The sequence below is a fragment of the Carettochelys insculpta genome, chromosome 7 (genome assembly GCF_033958435.1).
Source record: "Carettochelys insculpta isolate YL-2023 chromosome 7, ASM3395843v1, whole genome shotgun sequence".
NCBI lineage: Eukaryota > Metazoa > Chordata > Testudines > Carettochelyidae > Carettochelys > Carettochelys insculpta.
In genome coordinates this window covers 37970531-37990714 of record NC_134143.1, presented here as the reverse complement: position 1 = coordinate 37990714, position 20184 = coordinate 37970531, and the positions used below count along the sequence as shown (strand labels likewise).

The window sequence follows — 20184 nt, the reverse complement described above, 5'->3', positions numbered from 1 at the left end:
ACTATATCTTTCTAGCTATGTCACTCTTCTGTGAAGAATTTTGCTTGCTGTGTGATGTAGTTAGTCTAAGTAACCTTCAGCGTAGGTACTGCTAGGTCAATGGGAGAATTTTTCCAATAAACAAGAGACTGCCTTTCAGAAAGGCAGATTAGCTGCAGTGGTGGATAAACCCTTTCCATTGATGGAGGAAGCATCTACAGTGTGATACTACAGCAGCATAGGTACAAAGCTGTTGCTGTGCCAATATAGTAGCTACAGCATACACGTACCCTTCAATGGGTTTCATTGGTTAAACACTTAGTAACCTGGTTGTAACACTCGGGATAGATTTAGGTTAGTATAGTGGAATTTAAAAATTGACCCCATTGCAGCTATATAAGTGTTCCTTTTTAAAATGGCTGCTGTAAACAATTCAAAACAAAAAAACAGTCAAGTAGCACTTTAAAGACTAGCAAAATAGTTTATTAGGTGAGCTTTCGTGGGACAGACCCACTTCTTCAGACCATAGCCAGACCAGAACAGACTCAATATTTAAGGCACAGAGAACCAAAAACAGTAAGCAAGGAGGACAAATCAGAACAAGATAATCAAGGTGAGCAAATCAGAGAGTGGAGGGGTGGGGAGAAGGTCAAGAATTAGATTGAGCCAAGTATGCAGAATAGCCCACTTATCTCTTAAATCTGTTTAATATCTGTCACAACTAGATTACTTACTTTGTCATACTTTTACTGTATGCTCTTCTACAAAATGAGTTTGTGAGGGAGATATGCAGACTCAGAACAAAATGAACATAATGAGGTAAAGAGGAGTGAGGAGGCAGCAGGGGAAGGCTGAAATCATTTTGACAGAAGTAGAATTCACTTTAAGACAATCAGAGAATCTCCTGTGGGACGGACAATCTTCTGACCATCTGACAGGAACAGTGCATGATGGTTTAAGCAGATGAGTCCTGCACCATTACACTGGGGAGATCTCTCCCCGGGTACCATACCACCATCCTTATTCTTCTCTAAGAACACTAAGCTAATAGCTGTTTCTGGGTTAGTGAATCAGATTAATACATTATTACTTGTGATAATATGCAAATAAACTTGATAAGGCAAAGGCAGGGAGGTTTTGCATTTCCACTTCATTATTCTGTATAGTTGAAACTGCTCTTCGCAGTTCAGCTAATACTGGTCCATGGCTTATCAGGGTGTGTGTGGCAGGAGGTGGGTGGGCTGGTGGATTCTTATGTACATATGACATTTCTAGTGAAGTACGTGAAAAAAAATCTTTTAAAAATACTTGTGATGTTACATGAACTGCTATCATTTGTGCCACATAAATGGAATAAGCAGAGCTGTTGTCACTTATATGCTTTGTTTGCATTCTTCTGTAAATTTCTAAATTAATTTCTCTTTGATTACACACCTGTAGAGAAACTGCTCCTAAGACCATTTCACCACACTACTGAGCCCAGTTGAGCATTACTTCCACATTTTTCATGATTTTAGATTCACCAAATTGATTAGCTAAATGGATCTTGGTGCTGTTTGCTCTGTAAACATATATTTTAACTTGTAAAAGAAGACAATCAGTTATTGGATAGGTCTGGTTTTATTTTCAGTCATTTCCCTCATGTGTCTGGTATGACCATACCATCACCAGCACTGTACCTATCTCAGCTCAGTACTGTCTCTTCTTTTCAAAGAAGGAAGAATGATGCCTGATTATTCAGCTTTATGCTATGGGAATATTTTCCTCCTTAGGTGGAAACAGAGTTTCAATTATTGTCTAATGTGGAGTTTGACCAGGACTCCAAGAAAAGTGTGGCAAAGAGGGGGGGGGGGGGGGAAAAAAACAAATGTGGCCATTCCATTGACTCCCAGTAACTTCCATTTAACAAAGTCCTAATTAATATTTTGAACCCATTAATATATTTGTTTTCAATTAGGCACTGTATCACCATCTATGATCTTCCAAGATTATAATTATTATTTGGGACAATGCAGTTAGCAACGTATTTGAGAGTCAGAGCTAGAGCATTCTCAGATCTCGGGGTCCACATTTGAAATAAAAACTCTAGGGGATTTGAGGTGAATCCAGAATCTGATTACCTTAGAAAGCGTTGCTGAGCCTTCCAGTATGACAAAGCTTTACACCGTAACCAGAATGACATTCACAATGTCAAATGCTGTCTGTTTGTTTTTTTCTCGCTTTCCCCCACTCAATAAAAAAAAAAAAACTTAACTAAAGCAAAGCTTTCCATCATCTGGAAATAGAGAAAAGCCATAAACTCCATGAAAGGGCTTTGCTATTGCCAATCTATATTGTGTGAAAAGGGCTCAGATACTTCAGTGATATGTGGCAATACAAACCCTTAAGATTGATAGGCACAATTTTGGTAACTGGGACCAAGTAAAATAGGTTCAATTTCAAACTGAGGTTATTTTCAAGTTATCAACAGTTCTTCAAAATGTAGTGTCTTTAGTCTTTTGTGCATCCATTAAAATGTCACTTGCTTTGTTCATTGTTTTGCATTGTCCAGATGTAAATGCAAATTACACATCAGATTTACAAATTTCAAGATGGAGTGGTTGGCTTCATTACTTTGTTCACAGAACTTCCTGATATTTCTTTCATTTTCCCAATTGGCTGGATCCGCTCCATGTGTTCAGACTTTATTTTTCTCAGTGGAAGATTGTGCTATCTATATGCCAGCCTGAAAAAAAAATCATAAGTGGGTCAAATTAATCCTCTTATTTTATACCTGTACTGCACCATTTCCTTTACCCAGATGAATTTGGCCTATTGTTTGTTTCTCTAATATTTGGTATTTCAAATTCTTTAACTACACAGCTTGGGAGTAGAGTACATTTCCCTGCAGGTAAACCATTAATTGAACAGTACATTTATTATGTCATATTACAAATGAAACAACCCCAGTAAATCTCTATTTGCTGTGGTATCAAAGCACTAATGTAGTATATCTGTGTATTGATTCCTGCCCTCCTGCAGGCTATTGTCCAGTTGATCCTCCACCTATATGCTCTAGGAACAGATTCTTTGTCCATGATTGGTGTTAAGCCTCATGTTTGTTGGTATATTGTTAGATAAGGGAACGCAGACCCCTGAGAAGAGTTGGAGTTATGTTCTGACCCAGAGGTATTCCTGCCAAAATGAAAAGGCTCAGGAGAAACTATGGAAGAATGGATCCTACATTCATAAAATCCCTTTTTTCCCTCCAAAAAGATACTACAGGTTGAACCTCTCATTTGGCACCCTCAGGACCTGACGAGTGAGGGTGAGAGAGTTTGCTGGATGACCGAAGGTCAATATTTTCTAGCGCATTACCAACACTATTTCTGTTACTGGACTCTCAGAAGACATTTGAGAGTAAATTACAGCTAAATAACAGCACAGAACACTGAGAACAAGGACTGTTTGCTGTAGACATATTTTATAGGACCACAGGAAACATTGCCACACCCATAAGTGGCTATCTGGCTATGTAAAATCATGTCAAATTAGAGTTTGCCAGAAAAGAGAGCTCTGAATTAGAGAGCTTCAACTGTACTAGAAAAAGAATTGTTGTGGGAGGCTGAGGACCGAGCTTGGGAAGCTGCTTGAATAGGTTCTTGAGCACTAACCAAGCTCCAAGAGCTCAAACCAGACAATTGTGTCTGTCTGTGAGAGCTGATAACCAAAAATCTAGGCCGAGTTTTCCAAACCCAATAAGGAAGCGCTGTCCAGAGGCAGATGAAGGTTCACGTTGCCCAGAAAAAAAAAACTAAGTGGGGGTAGGAAGTGGTTGCTTTTGCTGCTAAATTTGGAAAAGGATTCTTCTTGTGTAGTTCATCTGAAAATAGATGAACATGCTGCTGTGAAGTCCCTGAGGAGAAACAGCAGGAGGCTACTGAATATTGGAAAACCAAAATTAATAGTTTAGAGATGGCTGCAGGTGATGGTCAATCCACCTTATTCCAGTGCACTGCCTGAGTTCTCAGGAAGTTTGGGTTCTCAGGAAGCATATTAGTAGCTCCAGCAGCCAACTATGCACCCAGATGGTCTTTTCACTTTTTCCTTTATCACATCTTTAGAAGTGTTGTGTGGTTAGCTGATGAAACTTTCCACCTGACAACACCCAGCTGTGTGACGGACACACACGGTTCATTTGTGCAGCAAACTTAAAAAGACATGGGACTTATTTCATATCACTAGTGATGGTCTTTTATTATCTTAATTTCACAATTCGTTATTTTTGATGTGAATATTCAGCCAGTAAATGAGGAGGCACCAAATGGCCTGGTCTACGCTAGCGTCAAAGTTGATCCAGATACCTAATTCTAGCCCCAACACTAACATAGCTGAAATTGATATATCAGTATCGACTTTGTTCCCTGATGTAGATCAGGGATCTTCAGACTCATGCCATATCCCGTACTCCATAAGTCAGTGTGGAGTACCATGGTTGATGGCCCCACCCAGAGAGATCTGTTTTTGTTGCATCTTCACACGTGGCAAAATTGATCCCCGGAAGATCGATTGAGAGGTGTCGACTGCACCACATAAGTATAGACACATCCTGTGTGGCATGCACAGGATATGCAGGTAATTTTGGGACTAAAGTAAGAGATGTTACTCGAGTTAGACTGAGATGTTCGACTGCGTTAGGTGTGTTAATTGGGAGCAGCAGGGAAAGACAAGGCACAATAGTCTGTAGTCCTATAACTGAATGCTGTGTGTAGATTGGTAACAGGAATTCTGCTCTTTGAGACAATGATGGTGTTCCACATGAGGTTACTGCAGTAACTGTGCTCCATATGCACGTACATACGCCATGCTTCATTGCCTAAATTACAGCGGCAGTTTGGATCCTGTTGCTGGTGCTACTTGGTGCGGTATGATGCTCTTGATCTCTGAATTTAGGCAAAGCAGGAAAGGCAATCCTTCGCATCTTATTTGTTTAATACCAGACTGACACAAATACTGACTTGTATTACCAACAGTCTCTTTAGCTGAGAATGTATGCAAAAAAGAGAATTCCTCTTGCAGTCACAACATGAGTAATTCTGAGGATGTGGCCCATTCACTATTCTCGGACCAATGACGACAGATGACCAAGAGCACAATTTCTCTCTCATCATATGCAAACAATACATAGCAGAAGTAGAATGTGAGAACAGGCATAGAACAAGATAACAATGAAAGCGACTGACGCTGGACTCGTGGACAGGATTTATTTTTGAGTTGAAATGCAAAAAAACATTATGATGATAGCACTTAAGTCCTCATTAAGTAGTAATGCTGGAATTTAGTAGTAGAGTTTCTCAGTTTTAATATCTCAAGCTATTTGTCAGGTTACAAACCTTACCTGCGAAGTACATTAAAACATTGGCAATGGATTAGCAGTTTCCATGGGCACATACATTTGAGGGCACATCTTTGTCTCTCAAATGTGCTGTTCTTCGCAGTGAGACCACCTTGAAAATGCTCTATTTATCTGCTGGATATAAAAAAAGATGAGTGTCAGTCTTCCACCGAATAGCAAAACTCAAGGCCAATTTTCTATTGGTAAAATTCTCATTTGTTGTTTTGTTTTCATTTTTGAACAGAGCTCTGTGAAATGTCTGAAGTCTCTGGCTTTTATTTTATTTTATTTTGAGCAAGTTCCTTCCTTTGCAAACATTTCAGGAGACCTTTGATTTTTATGCTAAACTCTACAGCAGAATGTACTCTAACTAAAACTTATAGTGGAATGTGATTGGTACAAACAAATGCACAATAAAACAGTGCTACATTTTGTCATTCTCATTGCCTATGAAGTGCAACTGTTCAATTTCTCTTCACTCAGCTTCTGAATTTTAATGCATAAGGCCATTATACATTCATCAAAATCTGTTTATGGGGAAGAAAACCACTTCTGTTATCCATTTAAAAAAAATCAGCCCCTAAAAGACAACTTTTCATCCTGCGTATTGATGGAAAAGGCTAATGAAGTAATAAGAGTAGTGAAGATGGTTTTGGGACTCCCAGAAATTCTCTCTTGTGCGTGCGTGCACACACCCCAATCAGGAGAGGCAGCCTATGTGTGATGGAAGATTATGTGGTGGGGTGTCACCCCTCTCCACGTGCACTGTAAGCAGCATTTCTCCATGGGGGATGGAGTCTGCTAGCCCTTTCAGGCTGTGGGGCTGAAGCCCTACTTCCTAGCACCCCTGCCCCTGTGGAAGTTGAGAGGTGCGGAGCTGAATGCTCCCATTGGTTACCTCACAGGCCTGAGGATAGGAACCTGAGGGCTGAAGCCCCAGTCCCTGGTGTGCCAGTCCCCACAGGCTGAAGACCTGTTCTCTAGTGCACCATTCCTTCCCGCCCCTGTCCCCTGCATGCTTTTCCTCCTAAGCTAAGTCCTGATCCCTGTTGTTCCCTCTCTCTCTTGCCAATGAAGCCACAAGCTGTGGGAGTTGAAACTGAATGCCCAAGCCCTAGTGACCCCTGTGGGCCACCCATTCCTCAAAACTTAACTAAAAGTGCGGTGCAGTCACAGGGACTGACCTCCTACTCCTCACTCCCTGCCTCTGGCCAGCTCCTGACCCACTCTTCTCACATAGCCAGTAAGAGCTGCAGGGGTGGGGGATGCATCTCCATAGCTGGCAGAGCTCTCTGAGTGCAGGGGAGCACTCCTGACACACAGACCCTAGTTACCCTATCTCTACCCTCTGAGCTATCCCCAGCCCACACACGATCTCTAGCTACACTTGCTTGTCCGCAGCTCCAGGCTACTTCCCGCCTGAACCTTGAGCTACCCTCTGCCTGGAAACAGCCCTTAGCTGCTACTACTCTTCATCATCAGCTACACCTGACCCCACACAGCCCCTAGTTACCCTACTCTACCCCCAGCCCTACATAGCCCCAAACTAACCTCTGTCCTGTCCCCTACCTCCACACCTGAGCTAGCCGCCTATATGCACACAGCCCCTAGCAATCCTAACCTGAACCCTCAGCTGCCCGCACACATCCACTAGATAGCTCCTGGCCTCTCACAGCCCCATGTCACTCCTCTTCTCACACTACTCCTCCCTCTACCTGAGCTGTTTTCACACTTTTTTGATCTGAGCGCCCCTCCTATCCCCTGCCCCCATGCACCAGGCTCGGTGGTTGCTGAATGGGGTGAGGGTGGCTCTGCTTCCCTGGTCCTGCCATATGGAGCTAGCTTGAGCCTGCTGGGCCCTGCCCCAAAACAGAAGTCATCCTATACCTATACCTGAGTCCCCAGCTCAGGCCAGACCCTCGTGGCTGCCTTCCCCCGGTGGGCCCTGGAGCTTTTAAAGCACGTTGGGAGCAGGGCCTCTCTGGAGAGTCCTGGGCCACTCTCAGCTTTTGAGGGCCCTTATTATAATGCACATTAAAAAAAAAAATACATGGAAACAAAATAAGCTCAAAAAATGACAGAATTGTAATATGTTTTATTTAACAAATGCTTCTCTCCCCTATCAAATGCCAAAAAATTGTGTCTAAATCTGAGGCCCCCCTTTGAGTTTGAGGTCAAGGTCAAATGGTGCTCTGCCTCCCCTGACTCCATTGACCCTGGGAGGGGGAGGGGACTGCATAGTTCTGTTTTGATTGCTGTTGAGCTTGCTTGAATTTGAGCAATTTTACCAGGTGTCTCATATTCATCATAGTGAAATAGGGTCACCCTAGGCCTTCATGCACTTTTAGTTTTTAAACCCAAAGTGGATTCCAACTAACGGTCATATAGTACTTTTGCAACATTTTTCTAGGAGTCCTGACAACATCGCAAGGTACAACAATGGTAGTTCTACTTGGAGGTGTGGAATCTGAGCTATAAAAGGGTTAAGTACCCAAGGTCAGACAGGAAGTCTGTGGAAGAGCTAACAATAGTATTGTGGCTTGTGACAAGTCCCAGTTCTGTTTTTACTTTATATAATTATTATGGTATAACCTTTCTGCATAAAAACACTACATGAGGAAACTATAGACATGTTAAAGTTGTAAAGGAGATGAGGCCCAAAACCCGGGCTTGTGCTTGAGTTAAGTATCCCAGGGGCATCAAGAAGGTGAAACCTCCCAAGAGGTGGTGCTGGGAGGAAAAAGGAAGATTTTCTTGTGGTAGAACTGGAGTGATAATTTGCCAGAATTCAAACTATTCTAGTGGAATAAGAGCTGCAGAGAGCACAAAGAGCTGAAAAGTGTAGCAGACTATTGAGCACTGAGGAGGATTCACGATACAGTGTTTGGCTAAAGAAATTGTCTGAGTGTTAAAGGGATCATGTGACAATGGGGCTGGAACCTGTAACCATCTCCTGGTAAGTTCAAGGCACAAAAATAGAGCAGAAATGTGTGTTAAAAGGAACATGTCAAGACAGCCTGTTCCTTCAATGGCTAACAGAGCTGTTTGTTGTGGGACCAAGTATCTTAAAGCAAATTCCAAGAACGGGAATGTTCATCAAAACTCCTGACTCTGTCAGAGTTGTTTGGTGAGTGGAAACTGAGGTACAGACAGAAGATTCACTGGGTTATGTTGATTCTAGTACAGTAGCATTCATAGCTTGAAATATGCATAGGATGTTGAACGGCCATACTGGGTCAGACCAAAGATGCACCTGGCCCCATATCCTGTCTTCTGAGAGCAGCCAAAGCAGGTGCTCTAGACAGAATGAACAGAAAAGCTAATTGACAAGTTTTATGTCCCCTTTGCCCATTCCCAACTTCTGGCAAACAGGTTAGGGACACCATCCCTGCCCATCCTGGCTAATAGCCATTGACGGCCCTATCATCCATGAACTTACTTTATTATTGGAACCCTTTTTTAATCTTGGCCTTCACAAAATCCTCTAGCAAGGAGTTCCACAGATTTAACTGCTTTGTACGAAGAAATACTCCCTTTTGTTTTTAAGCCTGCTGCCTAGTAATGTCATTTGAGGGACCTCCTAGCTCTTGTGTCATAAAAGAGGAAATAACACTTCCTTATTTTTTCCACATCAGTCATTGATTTTATAAGTTTTTATCGGATATTCGGATCTCCTCCCCCTGCATACCCGCCCTCAGTCTTCTCTTTTCAAAGCTAAAATGCCTGTCTTTTTAATCTCTCCTCATAGCACAATCATTCAGTATTCCTCGTTATTTTTGTGGCCTTTTCTGAACATTTTCCTATTCCACTGTCTTTTTTTTTCTAAATGGGGTGCCCATATCTCTGTGCAGTATTCAAGATGTGAGTCTATAATGGATTTATATAGAGTTCATATGATATTTTTGTCATATCTATCACTTGTTTAATGATACCTAATGTTTGGTGGGGTTTTTGACTGCTTTTTAGAGCAATTGCAATGCATATTCAATGTTCTATAATGATGGAAGTATTGGGAATCTGCCTTAAACAAACTGTACAATGGATACAACATATTAGAGTTCCCAGTTTTTAAATAGCTTTTAACTTGACCAAATCTGAGCTGGTTGCCTAGGGGACCAGCAAAAATTTTGATCCCAGGGATATCTTCCTGGCAGTTTTCAAGCCACATAGACTTCAAACTATCCAAAAAAACATTTACTTTGAAGATTTTGTGTGAGCTAGCCCTTGTTTCTGCTTCTTCCCCCTTTATAATACGGAAAGAGGTATTTTTAAGTTAGAATAGAACTCAGTTTTTACATGGGAAGAGGGAATTTAAAGTGTGTTCAAACAATACACTCTTTAACCTTTACTGCACACATTTTGGTGGCTTTGTTTTCTCTGAAACCATTTGTGACCTGTAAAAAGTCCAGGCAAACTTATTCATTTTGTAAATATTGTAATAATTTCTGCAGAGTGCTTAACAGACATATCTAAGCTGTATCTCTGCAGAAACCCTTGAAACTCCTCCTAATAATTCTGCAAATGTGTACCAAGCTTCATGGAATTGGAAGGGACTTTTGGCAGTCATCAAGTCCAGAATGCTGCATGCAAGGACAAAGCACCATCTAGACCATCCCTGTCGGGTGTTTGTCTAATGTGCTCTAAAAAATCTCCGGTGATGATTCCACAACCTCACAAGTTAACATAAGAATTTGTTTGGAGAAGCTTTACACATTGTTGCAGTTGATTAGGTAGACACCTTGACATAAGTCACTCCAATATACTAGAGTGTAAAATATCTTGGAATAAATATTTTAATGAAAAAAAAATCTAAAAGCATTGTGCCTAAGGCACAGATAATGCCAGGAATGAAACTCTGGTCCGTCTGAAGCTCCTGACAAAACTCCCACTCGTTTCAGTAAGACTGGGGCTTAACCCTTAGTTTTTTATGAATTCTGATGTAGTCTGAAACTTTCTAAGATTGTCACTCATCTCTCTTTGTATATGTTTATGAACACATTGTGTTCTGGGTATTTGGCAGTGAATGTTTCATGGAGTATAATCAGGAGCATATATTGTTATCTAGTTGGAATAACACAGCATCCTTAAACTTTCATTGGCCCCCTTCACATTTACAATATTGACATACCCTATATTTCTTATTGTGTTAGGAGCTGCAAAATTGTGCATCTTGTGTTGTACTGCTCCACGGGAACGGGAAGTATAAAAAAATATAATAGCTTCCCAAGAAAATTCCATGGAGCAACTGTAATAGCAATTCCTACTACACAACTGTAACTGTGGTATATGCTGATAACATGGATGATGTGTGAGACAGCTGTTGATTTGTAGATTGGTGCTTCTTTTGTGGTGGAAGAGTTGGTCTCAGTTTTTCAGCTCTATTCTACTGTCCATAATTATTTACTAACGTGACATTGAGGCAGCTTTTTCGAAGGAAGTACGAGTCTCTTCAGAGTAGTTCTGCTAGTGCTAAGCTTCTTTCCTACAGAAGGGACATAAAACATTTTGTCTTGGGTAGGCTGGTTTTTAATCTTCTAAAGCTTTACTCTTCGACCACTCTTCTCTGCAACGGCAGGCTGTCCTCAGTGCATGATAGCTGCCTTAAATGAAACCAGATGTAACAGTTTTTTGTAATCTGAAGGGAAGACAGATAGCAATTTGTTTGAGAGACTGACAGAAATCAAATGTGGACTTGATGTTTATGCTGCTCTCTGTGAGTCTTAACGTGCCATACATGAGAGAGTTATTACAAGGAAGGTCTGCTTTTGTCAATTCATTGCTTTGCTATACATAAAATATGTGGTGAATATGAACAGCATGTGTAAGCTTTTTCTGTCTTGGCTTTGGTTTGGATCTTTATCTAGTTTGAAGTAAAATAATCTTAGATCCATAATCTGGCACCATGCCATTATTCATTATGTTCTTTTTGTGCTTTCCTGTAGAGAACGGCTGCTTTCAGAAATCTTACGGTAGTGCCTTAAAAGCAAAGCCAACCCTTCTCCGGTGTGTTGCACCTTTTACATAATGTCTTTTTTCAAAAGCAATGATATGAAACAATTTTTGATTTTTGTAATTCACATGTCACTTATAACAAAAGCTATCTGTGTTGTTTTATTTTCTAAGATGTTTAATATACACACTAATTTTTACACATCTAATTTTTAATAATACCTATATGTGTGAATTATAGGATTAAACAAGTAAACTGGACCCAAACAGTCACTTTTTTTCTATACTTTCTCAACTATGAAACTGGCTTTTTCTTTGGGCTTGACTAATGTTTGGTAGTGCATGGCAAGCCAAAACCTACAGCAGTCTAGCTTTCGCTGCACAGTAACTGCCTGCATGCACTCTGCTACCATGCATTAGAAATCTTGTAGTTCACTTTGACGTATTGCCACTTCAAATATTTCATGAAGAAGCCTTTTCTTTCAATATTAGTTTTACATGTTATCAGTTATTTGAATAGACCAGTAATAAACACACTAGTGAGATTTCAGTGAGAATTCCACCTTACCAAGTCAGCACTGGACCCGCAAGACAGCTTTGTAGGTTGATTTATGTCCATAAATGTACACATGTAAGCAGCCAATATGCATGCACAGGCACATGTTGCACCTTCTGTGCACAAAACTTATCATACTCAATTTCTTTAAGAATAGGTATTTTTCTATACAGTTTTTCTTGTTTTTTTTCCTAAAGCAGCATGAAGTGTATATTGGGTTTTCATTAAACGCACACTCCATTTTATTCAACTGTGGCACACCAGATGTTGGTACTGTATATTCAAAGGGGGTGTGTGATCAATGCTGAAATCTGTGCACATACAAGTGTGAATACACTATTGCGGCCAGTTGACTCAGGAGTGACAAAATAGAGACCAATGATATATTGTAAGAAACATACTGCTGCATTCATGTAAAGTCAAAATTGGCATATATTCCCTCCAGTTACATGTCATTTGTTTTTGATAGAATTCATGTTTGACTGAATTCAAACAATAACAGACTTAAGTGCAACAAAAAAATTTGTAAGGAACGTAAGCAAATGTGAGCTTTTAAACGTGCATTGTTCTATTAATGTCAATGAAATTACTAGCTTGATTTAATATAGGCATGAGCTGAATACCTTACTGAATCAGGTCTTGGAAAAAGTCTATATAATACAGAAATAAATTTGAAATAAGCATTTATTCTCACACAACCCCCCCCTTCTTTTAAGAACATAGGATTGATATTATATTTAATTAATCTAACACAGAAATAAACCAGCATATACAATTTGACTGAATAATTGTACACCTTTAAAAATCACCTGAACGTTATTTGAACAAGAACAGATTCACCTTTCATTGCTCGCTATCCTCATTCAATTTATGCTGTCCACCCCAACCCAGTATCGACACCTCCCCCTGCACATTTTATTTTATACAATTTTGGGTTGATACTTACTTTTGAAATATTTGCTAAGATACCGTTTCATTTCTTGATGTTTATGCAAGGGCTATAAATTTTCTTATTGTGTGACACATTGATAGAACAGAAAAATATAGATAGTTTTTTGATTGTTCTGCTTGTCCTGAAATGTGTTGATAGTGGCTTAAATTTCAGTAAATGTATGTACATTTTCATTTTTCTACTTCAAGTCGATGCAGCCATGTGTTCAGCTTATGTGCCAGTGCACCCAATGCAATGGAGTTGAGTAGCAGTTTCCCCGTAAGGGCATTATCTCACCAACCAAAGTTAGAGTTGGTGCCCTGGTGTGTTTGTTTTTTAAACCACATATTTTAGTCTTTGAGGGAAAATTTTCCTGTATGTTGTACTAAGAATTCGTACCTTAGGTAAATTTTAGTCCTAATACTGTATTTGAGTAGTTGATTGCCCTTTGTGATATTCACTAGGTTCTAACATTATGCATTGGGGGGTATCCCCAACAGTCATCCCCACATAAGGTGCTTCTTGTCTCACTGATGCATTAAAGACCTGTGCTCCATCTGCAAGTTGTTCAGAGGGCATGTGGTGAGACGCTTGTGGCTGGAGCAGCCTATGAGACCTGCTTTAGTGCCAAGGCCTTTGTGTGATCTGTAGTTCGTTTATTGCTGGAAGACATTCTGTAGAAAGGGTTGTTTTTTCCTGTTGTTGAATTGGGAAGGAAGTTGTTTGTGGAGCCTGGTTCCAGAAACAGATCAATAGTTAATTTAGACGTGTGCACATTTGTGTAGATTTTTTTGTTCTAGTGGTCTTTTTCTTCATTATTCACTGACATTTTGTTTTACTTTCTTTGTGATCTTTTGTCTCACGATAAATGACAACATTGAGCATAATCATGTATTTCCTCACACTTGTATTATACTTATTTTCCTTGTTGTCTGTCATGAATCTTTCTTCAACACTATTTTTGAACTAGCACGCATATGGTAGGTGCTATGGCTCTTGTTTCTATTCTCTTCCCTCTACCAGTCTTTTCTCTGAAGTTGTTTGAAGAATATAATTTGGTATTGACATTCTTTGTTTTCCTGCAGCTGTTGCTTTTTAATACTCCATACAGTCCCACTATATGTGTGATCACGATGAGCAGATAAAACAGACTTGCCCCAGTAAGATAAAATGCTCAAAAAAGAGAAGATACTGTGAGATGTGAATGAAATAATGAACATGTGTCAAAGTAATAATCGTTTTGATATTAGCTGCCTTATTCATGGATGAATGTTCACAAAGATTAGTTTTTTCTGGTTTTTTTAAGTGTGTGGGGGAACCAATATTAGTCAATTTGTTTTCCATGTGTGATGTTAAACTCAAATCTCCTGATTTTTTTTCATACAAAACATCTGAGAGAATTTTGCTCAGAAATGTCTTATATAAAATAAGCTACATGTTATTCTAGGGTTCCATTAAACTTTTGTCTCCATTAAGAAACTTCAATCATCATTACCTTTTTATAAGCTTTATTTATAAAATAATTTTCCAAAGATTATGCTACTATTATCTTTCTGTAACATAGTTATAAATTTGTCATAAAAAAAGTTCTGTTACTCTCTTTACATTATACCTAGAACAAATTTTCATGAAAGAGATGAGAAGAAAGCTTGGAACTTAAAATGGCATTCTTTCCCCACAGATGGAAAGGTTGAAGTGACAAAAGAAGGTGTGAAACTGTGCACCATGGGACCTGGCAAAGTATTTGGGGAGCTAGCTATCCTTTACAATTGCACCCGGACAGCAACGGTCAAAAGTAAGACAATTTTAGAATTTAAAGTCTTAAAAATGTTTGTCAGTGTTAATGCATGGCTCCACTAGGTCAGTTATCAGATTTCTCTGGCATTTTTGATTGAAAAACATTGTTAAAATAGTTCAGCTTTACTGTCACCGTTTCCAGATTGGCTTTGCATATTGAATAGGTTATATCATGCAACGTGGTACATTCTTTTCATTGGACTGCAACAGACTTGATTTCTTTGCTGGAAGGGTTTTGTGAAAAAGAAAGAAAAGTTACTGCATTAAGTTATAGTGTCTGCAGTAAATTTTACCTCATTCAATCTCCTTAAATTCCAGAAAATCAGAGGGTTTTCCCCCCTCACATATTAAAGAAAAAGAACTTCAGTAACCCAGTTGTAACCAAAGTACAATGAACAATCCCTCTTCTGTACATTGGGAAGGCTGGTGCAAGTACCAGATAAGTGTTTTGGAACCATCCATTTTATCACCCCATTGTTTCACTTTCTATTCTGATGGGAAAACTAAGACAAGAAACTACTGACAGTGATGCTATTTCTTTGTTGCTGAACCCCCTGATGTAGCTGCTTGTATATGCATTTTTAACTGATAATTATTGTGTGAATCACATATTTGAAGGAGAAAGAAAATATCTTTCTCATGCAGGACATTCACAACTGACTTCTTTCTAATGTTATGTGGGGATTCAGGTGTCACAATTTTTGATAGCAAAGACTCTAAGAAGGGCAAAGAATGAGATCTTCACATCACATCTCAAAAACTTGATCAGTCTTCTTCCTGAGGTTGTCATAGATAGGGTTTAATGCCTCGTTACTCAGCCATTGTGCTCATAACCTGCTGAGCACAAGATACGTTCTCAGCTAACACACAGCACTTTGGAACCAAAGGGAGCTTTGTTTAGGGGATGGGTGAAGAATGGTAAGGCCCTCTCTTTGTTTTCCTCAGTCCATGGTGATGTATTTTATTTGGAGTATGCTGGAACTTCACAGGTGAGATTTCATCAGAAAAGAAAATGTTCATTAGCTTACAAATTTAGCCTTTAGCATGGGCCCTATAAAAATCGGAGATAAGTATTTTTTTCTGGACAGGTCAATCCTGCTGTAAGAAATAGTGGTTAATGCATATTTGGAATGCTCCGGATTCCAAAAGTTCCCTTTGCAATAGAAGCTCACAAGCAGTTGCATGGTGTTCGTCCCCTTGTTAAATATAGTTCCCATTTTTCCATTGTTCCGCTATAAAACAATGCGTTAAAATGTGTGCAGTGCAAAAATCTGTTAAGACACGTGAGGGGAAATTTTTACCCTCTACATGACCTTTTTTAAAGAAATATGTCATGTCAAATGAGATTACAAGCAATCATTCAGTCTTGGGTTCACACATTCAGAGCCAGAGATGGTAAAATATAGTGACAGACCCTTCTGGTCTTGAACAGAAGAGGTTGGTGATGACCTGTGAAATACAGACTCATAGGTTTTCTATAAGAGAGAACAAATTAAGAATGCTTTTGTTTTATAGACTGTCTTAAGGCAGTAATGGCTGATAGGCAATTGGAAGAATATAGACCAAAAAAAAAATATAAAAGCCAATGAGACATGGCTTTCTCTGTTCAGAAGAAAATAACTGAAAATGTCCAACTTAAAAAAATGAATTATGACATAACAGAAAAGTAAGTCATTAAGTGTCCTTGGAAAATCAAAGCTCCTTTAGTCACGGAGAATGTGGCCAAAGTAATATCAGTGAGATGACATTGCAGGAGAATGGGAATGTGAAGGAGACAGAGAATTTTTAAAGAAGAAAATGAGGAAATTGATAGTTGTTGTTTACATTTGTATGCTGTTCTTTTCCAGACAGCATAAGAACACACAAGAAAACAGTAACTGTATTGCTAGTTGTTGTTCATTCTGTCATACTACTTACTCTGTCCTTTCTCATTAGCCTTCTTCTAAACTGTTGATAGGTACTTAGTTGTATCTGCATCTTTTTTTGCTTATTAAATTAGGGGCACTAGTAAGGTCGGTACTGTCGCCACTCTGAAAGACCTTTTTCTTAAGAAAGACATAGGCAGCATTATTAGCAAGTGCTCTCTTGCTTTCTGCCAGGCATATGAAAATGGCAGTAATTATGTACCTCCTTCTGTAGGCAGCTGTTCTAAATGTAATCTCATTTAGAATGCTAACAAGTGACTTTAATGCAATTTCTCTCGTTATTGCACTAATAAGTGAGTGGCCGTTGTGACTGTAACCTACTCCCTATCCTTTCAAATCTAGTGACATGGGAGGTCACCATTTGACACTTTTGGAGTCATTTTGTGTGTGTAAATATACAGGATTTTGAGGTGCACAGAACAATTTGAGATGTTATTGACTAATAAATTTAAAATACTACAATCACTTCTGACAATCTTATTAAAACCTTTGTAGATATTCGTCTGTCTTAACAGTAAGTAAATATAGTTATTAAAGCTCTAGAAATTCAAGTGTTGTTAAAAATGGTTAAGTGTGAAGGTGGTGATTGAGCTGAAACAAGCACCCTGGATAGTAAGCTGGTATTTCCTTATTTGTGTAAGTAAATTTGACTGGAACTGTGGTGAAAGTAAACATTCCTCTGTTATTGAGGATTAGAAAATGTATCAAGGGGACATACTTTGTCTTCTATGAAAAAAGTTCAAGGGAAAATATCCTGTAGTAAATAACACTCTAAATAAGGAAACCTTCATTCAGGATATCCACTTCTGATCCTATTCACCACCTGAGAATATTTTCTCTTCCTATCCAAGACCTCCAATTTAACTATGAACAGATTAAATTTGGCAACCTTAACCCTGCTAGAAATGGCTGCTTATGAAGTTTCTAAAAGCAAATTTTCATGAGGACTAAAATGTTTTAAATACATTCATACATGAATGTGTTGAAGGGACCTGTCTTATTGATGAAAGGTGTTACTTGGCTTGTCACAGTAGGGAACTTATATCCAATGTATCAACATCATTTTTGAATTGAGAGGATCAAAATTAGGCACAGTATTCCATTAATCACACCAGTGCCATATGCAAGTAATCTAACCTCCTTATTCAAGATTCTTTTTGGGTATGAATTTGCACTGGGAGCTGATGTTCAACTGATTATCCCCGATAAGCCTTTTCAGAGCCACTGTTTCTCAGGGTAGAGTTTCCCCCCCCCACCGCCCTCCATCCTGCAAACCTACATTTTGTTCTTAAACATATGACTTTATTTAACCCCTGAAACAGATATTTGCTTGCATCCATATTACCCAGAAAGCTCTGCACTGGGACCTGTCCTCTCTATTATTTACTACTCTACCCTCAATGTTTGTGCCATCTTCATAAATGATAAATGATTTTGTTTTCCTTGAGTTCAGTCAAAAATATTAAATAGTGCTAAGACCCAGCCCCTATGGCGCAACACTAGGAACTCCTGATGAGTGCTTTGAAAGTGTGATTGACTGGCAAAATAGTCCTAAGCAGGTCCTGAAGTTCTCTGAGATGTTGATGAAAGTTCCTGTTTGTTCCTTATTCCCTTTCCTCATGAAGTCTAAAGCAAGAAGAAATGACTTAGTTTCTTCCTGGTGCTGAGTATTACAGATTTCCACATTGTCTGATGAATGCTTCTACCCTGCCATGCATGAACAGATCATTTATATACTGCCCTGAGAGAAGAGCTCAGCTTGTTAGATGCCAAAGGATGTCATCAAGATAAGCTAAGCATGCCACACAGGATGAATTTTTGAAGATTTTAGAAAGGGGTGATTGATCATTCTTGGACATTCAAAGAAACCTGCATGTGCACTCCGAGTTCAGAGAGTACTGATACTTAATGTAGTAAGTGCCACCTCATATTAGTATCACAGCAATTACAGCTGCAGGAATCTCACATAAGATCATAAGAACATAAGAATGGCCATACTGGGTCAGACCAAAGGTCCATCCAGCCCAGCATCCCATCTGCCGACGGTGGCCAATGCCAGGTGCCCCAGAGAACAGAAGACAATGATCAAGTGATTTATCTCCTGCCATCCATCTCCTGCCCTTGTTCTGAAGGCTAGGGCACCATACTTTATCCCTGGCTAATAGCCATTTATGGACCTAACCTGCAAAAATTTATCAAGCTCTTTTTTTAAACCCTAATAGAGTCCTGGCCTTCACAGCCTCCTCGGGCAAGGAGTTCCACAGGTTGACTGTGCGCTGTGTGAAGAAAAATTTCCTTTTATTAGTTTTGAACCTACTACCCATCAATTTCATTTGGTGTCCCCTAGTTCTTGTATTATGGGAAAAGGTAAATAATTTTTCTATATTCACTTTCTCCACACCATTCATGATTTTATATACCTCTATCATATCGCCCCTCAATCGCCTCTTTTCCAAACTGAAAAGTCCCAGTCTCTCTAGCCTCTCTCCATATGGGACCCTTTCCAAGCCCCTAATCATCTTAGTCGCCCTTTTCTGAACCTTTTCTAATGCCAATATATCTTTTTTGAGGTGAGGAGACCACATCTGCACGCAGTACTCGAGATGTGGGCGTACCATAGTATTATATAGGGGAAGTATGATATCTTCTGTCTTATTATCGATCCCTTTTTTAATAATTCCTAACATCCTATTTGCCTTACTAACTGCCGCTGCACACTGCGTGGATGTCTTCAGAGAACTATCCACTATAACTCCAAGATCCCTTTCCTGATCTGTCGTAGCTAAATTTGACCCCATCATGTAGTACGTGTAATTTGGGTTATTTTTTCCAACATGCATTACCTTACACTTACCCACATTACATTTCATTTGCCATTTTGCTGCCCAATCACTCAGTTTGCTGAGATCTTTTTGTAGTTCTTCACAATCCCTTTTGGTTTTGACTGTCCTGAACAACTTGGTGTCATCTGCAAACTTGGCCACCTCACTGCTTACCTCATTTTCTAGATCATTGATGAACAAGTTGAACAGGATCGGTCCCAGGACTGACCCCTGGGGAACACCACTAGTTACCCTCCTCCATTGTGAAAATTTACCATTTATTCCCACCCTTTGTTTTCTGTCTTTTAACCAATTCCCGATCCATGAAAGGATCTTTCCTCCTATCCCATGACCACCTAATTTACATAAAAGCCTTTGGTGTGGGACCGTGTCAAAGGCTTTCTGGAAATCTAGGTATATTATGTCCACTGGGTGCCCCTTGTCCGCATGTTTAACCCCTTCAAAGAATTCTAATAGATTAGTTAGACACGACTTCCCTCTGCAGAAACCATGCTGACTTTTGCTCAACAATTCGTGCTCTTCTACGTGGCTTGCAATTTTATTCTTTACTAGTGTTTCTACTAATTTGCCTGGTACTGATGTTAAACTTATCGGTCTATAATTGCCAGGGTCTCCTCTAGAGCCTTTTTTAAATATTGGCGTTATATTGGCCGTCTTGCAGTCATTTGGTACCAAAGTGGATTTAAAGGATAGGTTACAAACCACTGTTAATAACTCCGCAATTTCACATTTGAGTTCTTTCAGAACCCTTGGTGATTAAGTCCATCAACTCTGGTCTTGCCCATTGACTTGAGTTACTGGCTACGTCTTCACTGGTGAGTTGTTTACGG

At 39.5% G+C, this 20184-nt stretch overlaps 1 protein-coding gene across 2 annotated transcripts in view; it reads left to right on the top strand.

The window, feature by feature from the left end:
* PRKG1 (protein kinase cGMP-dependent 1) overlaps positions 1-20184 on the top strand; it is an 880390-nt gene that overhangs the window by 348328 nt on the left and 511878 nt on the right. For both annotated transcript variants that reach the window (XM_075000323.1, XM_075000322.1), the window contains exon 3: positions 14471-14584. In XM_075000323.1, the coding sequence (XP_074856424.1) occupies positions 14471-14584 (114 nt within the window). The remainder of the gene's footprint in view (positions 1-14470; positions 14585-20184) is intronic.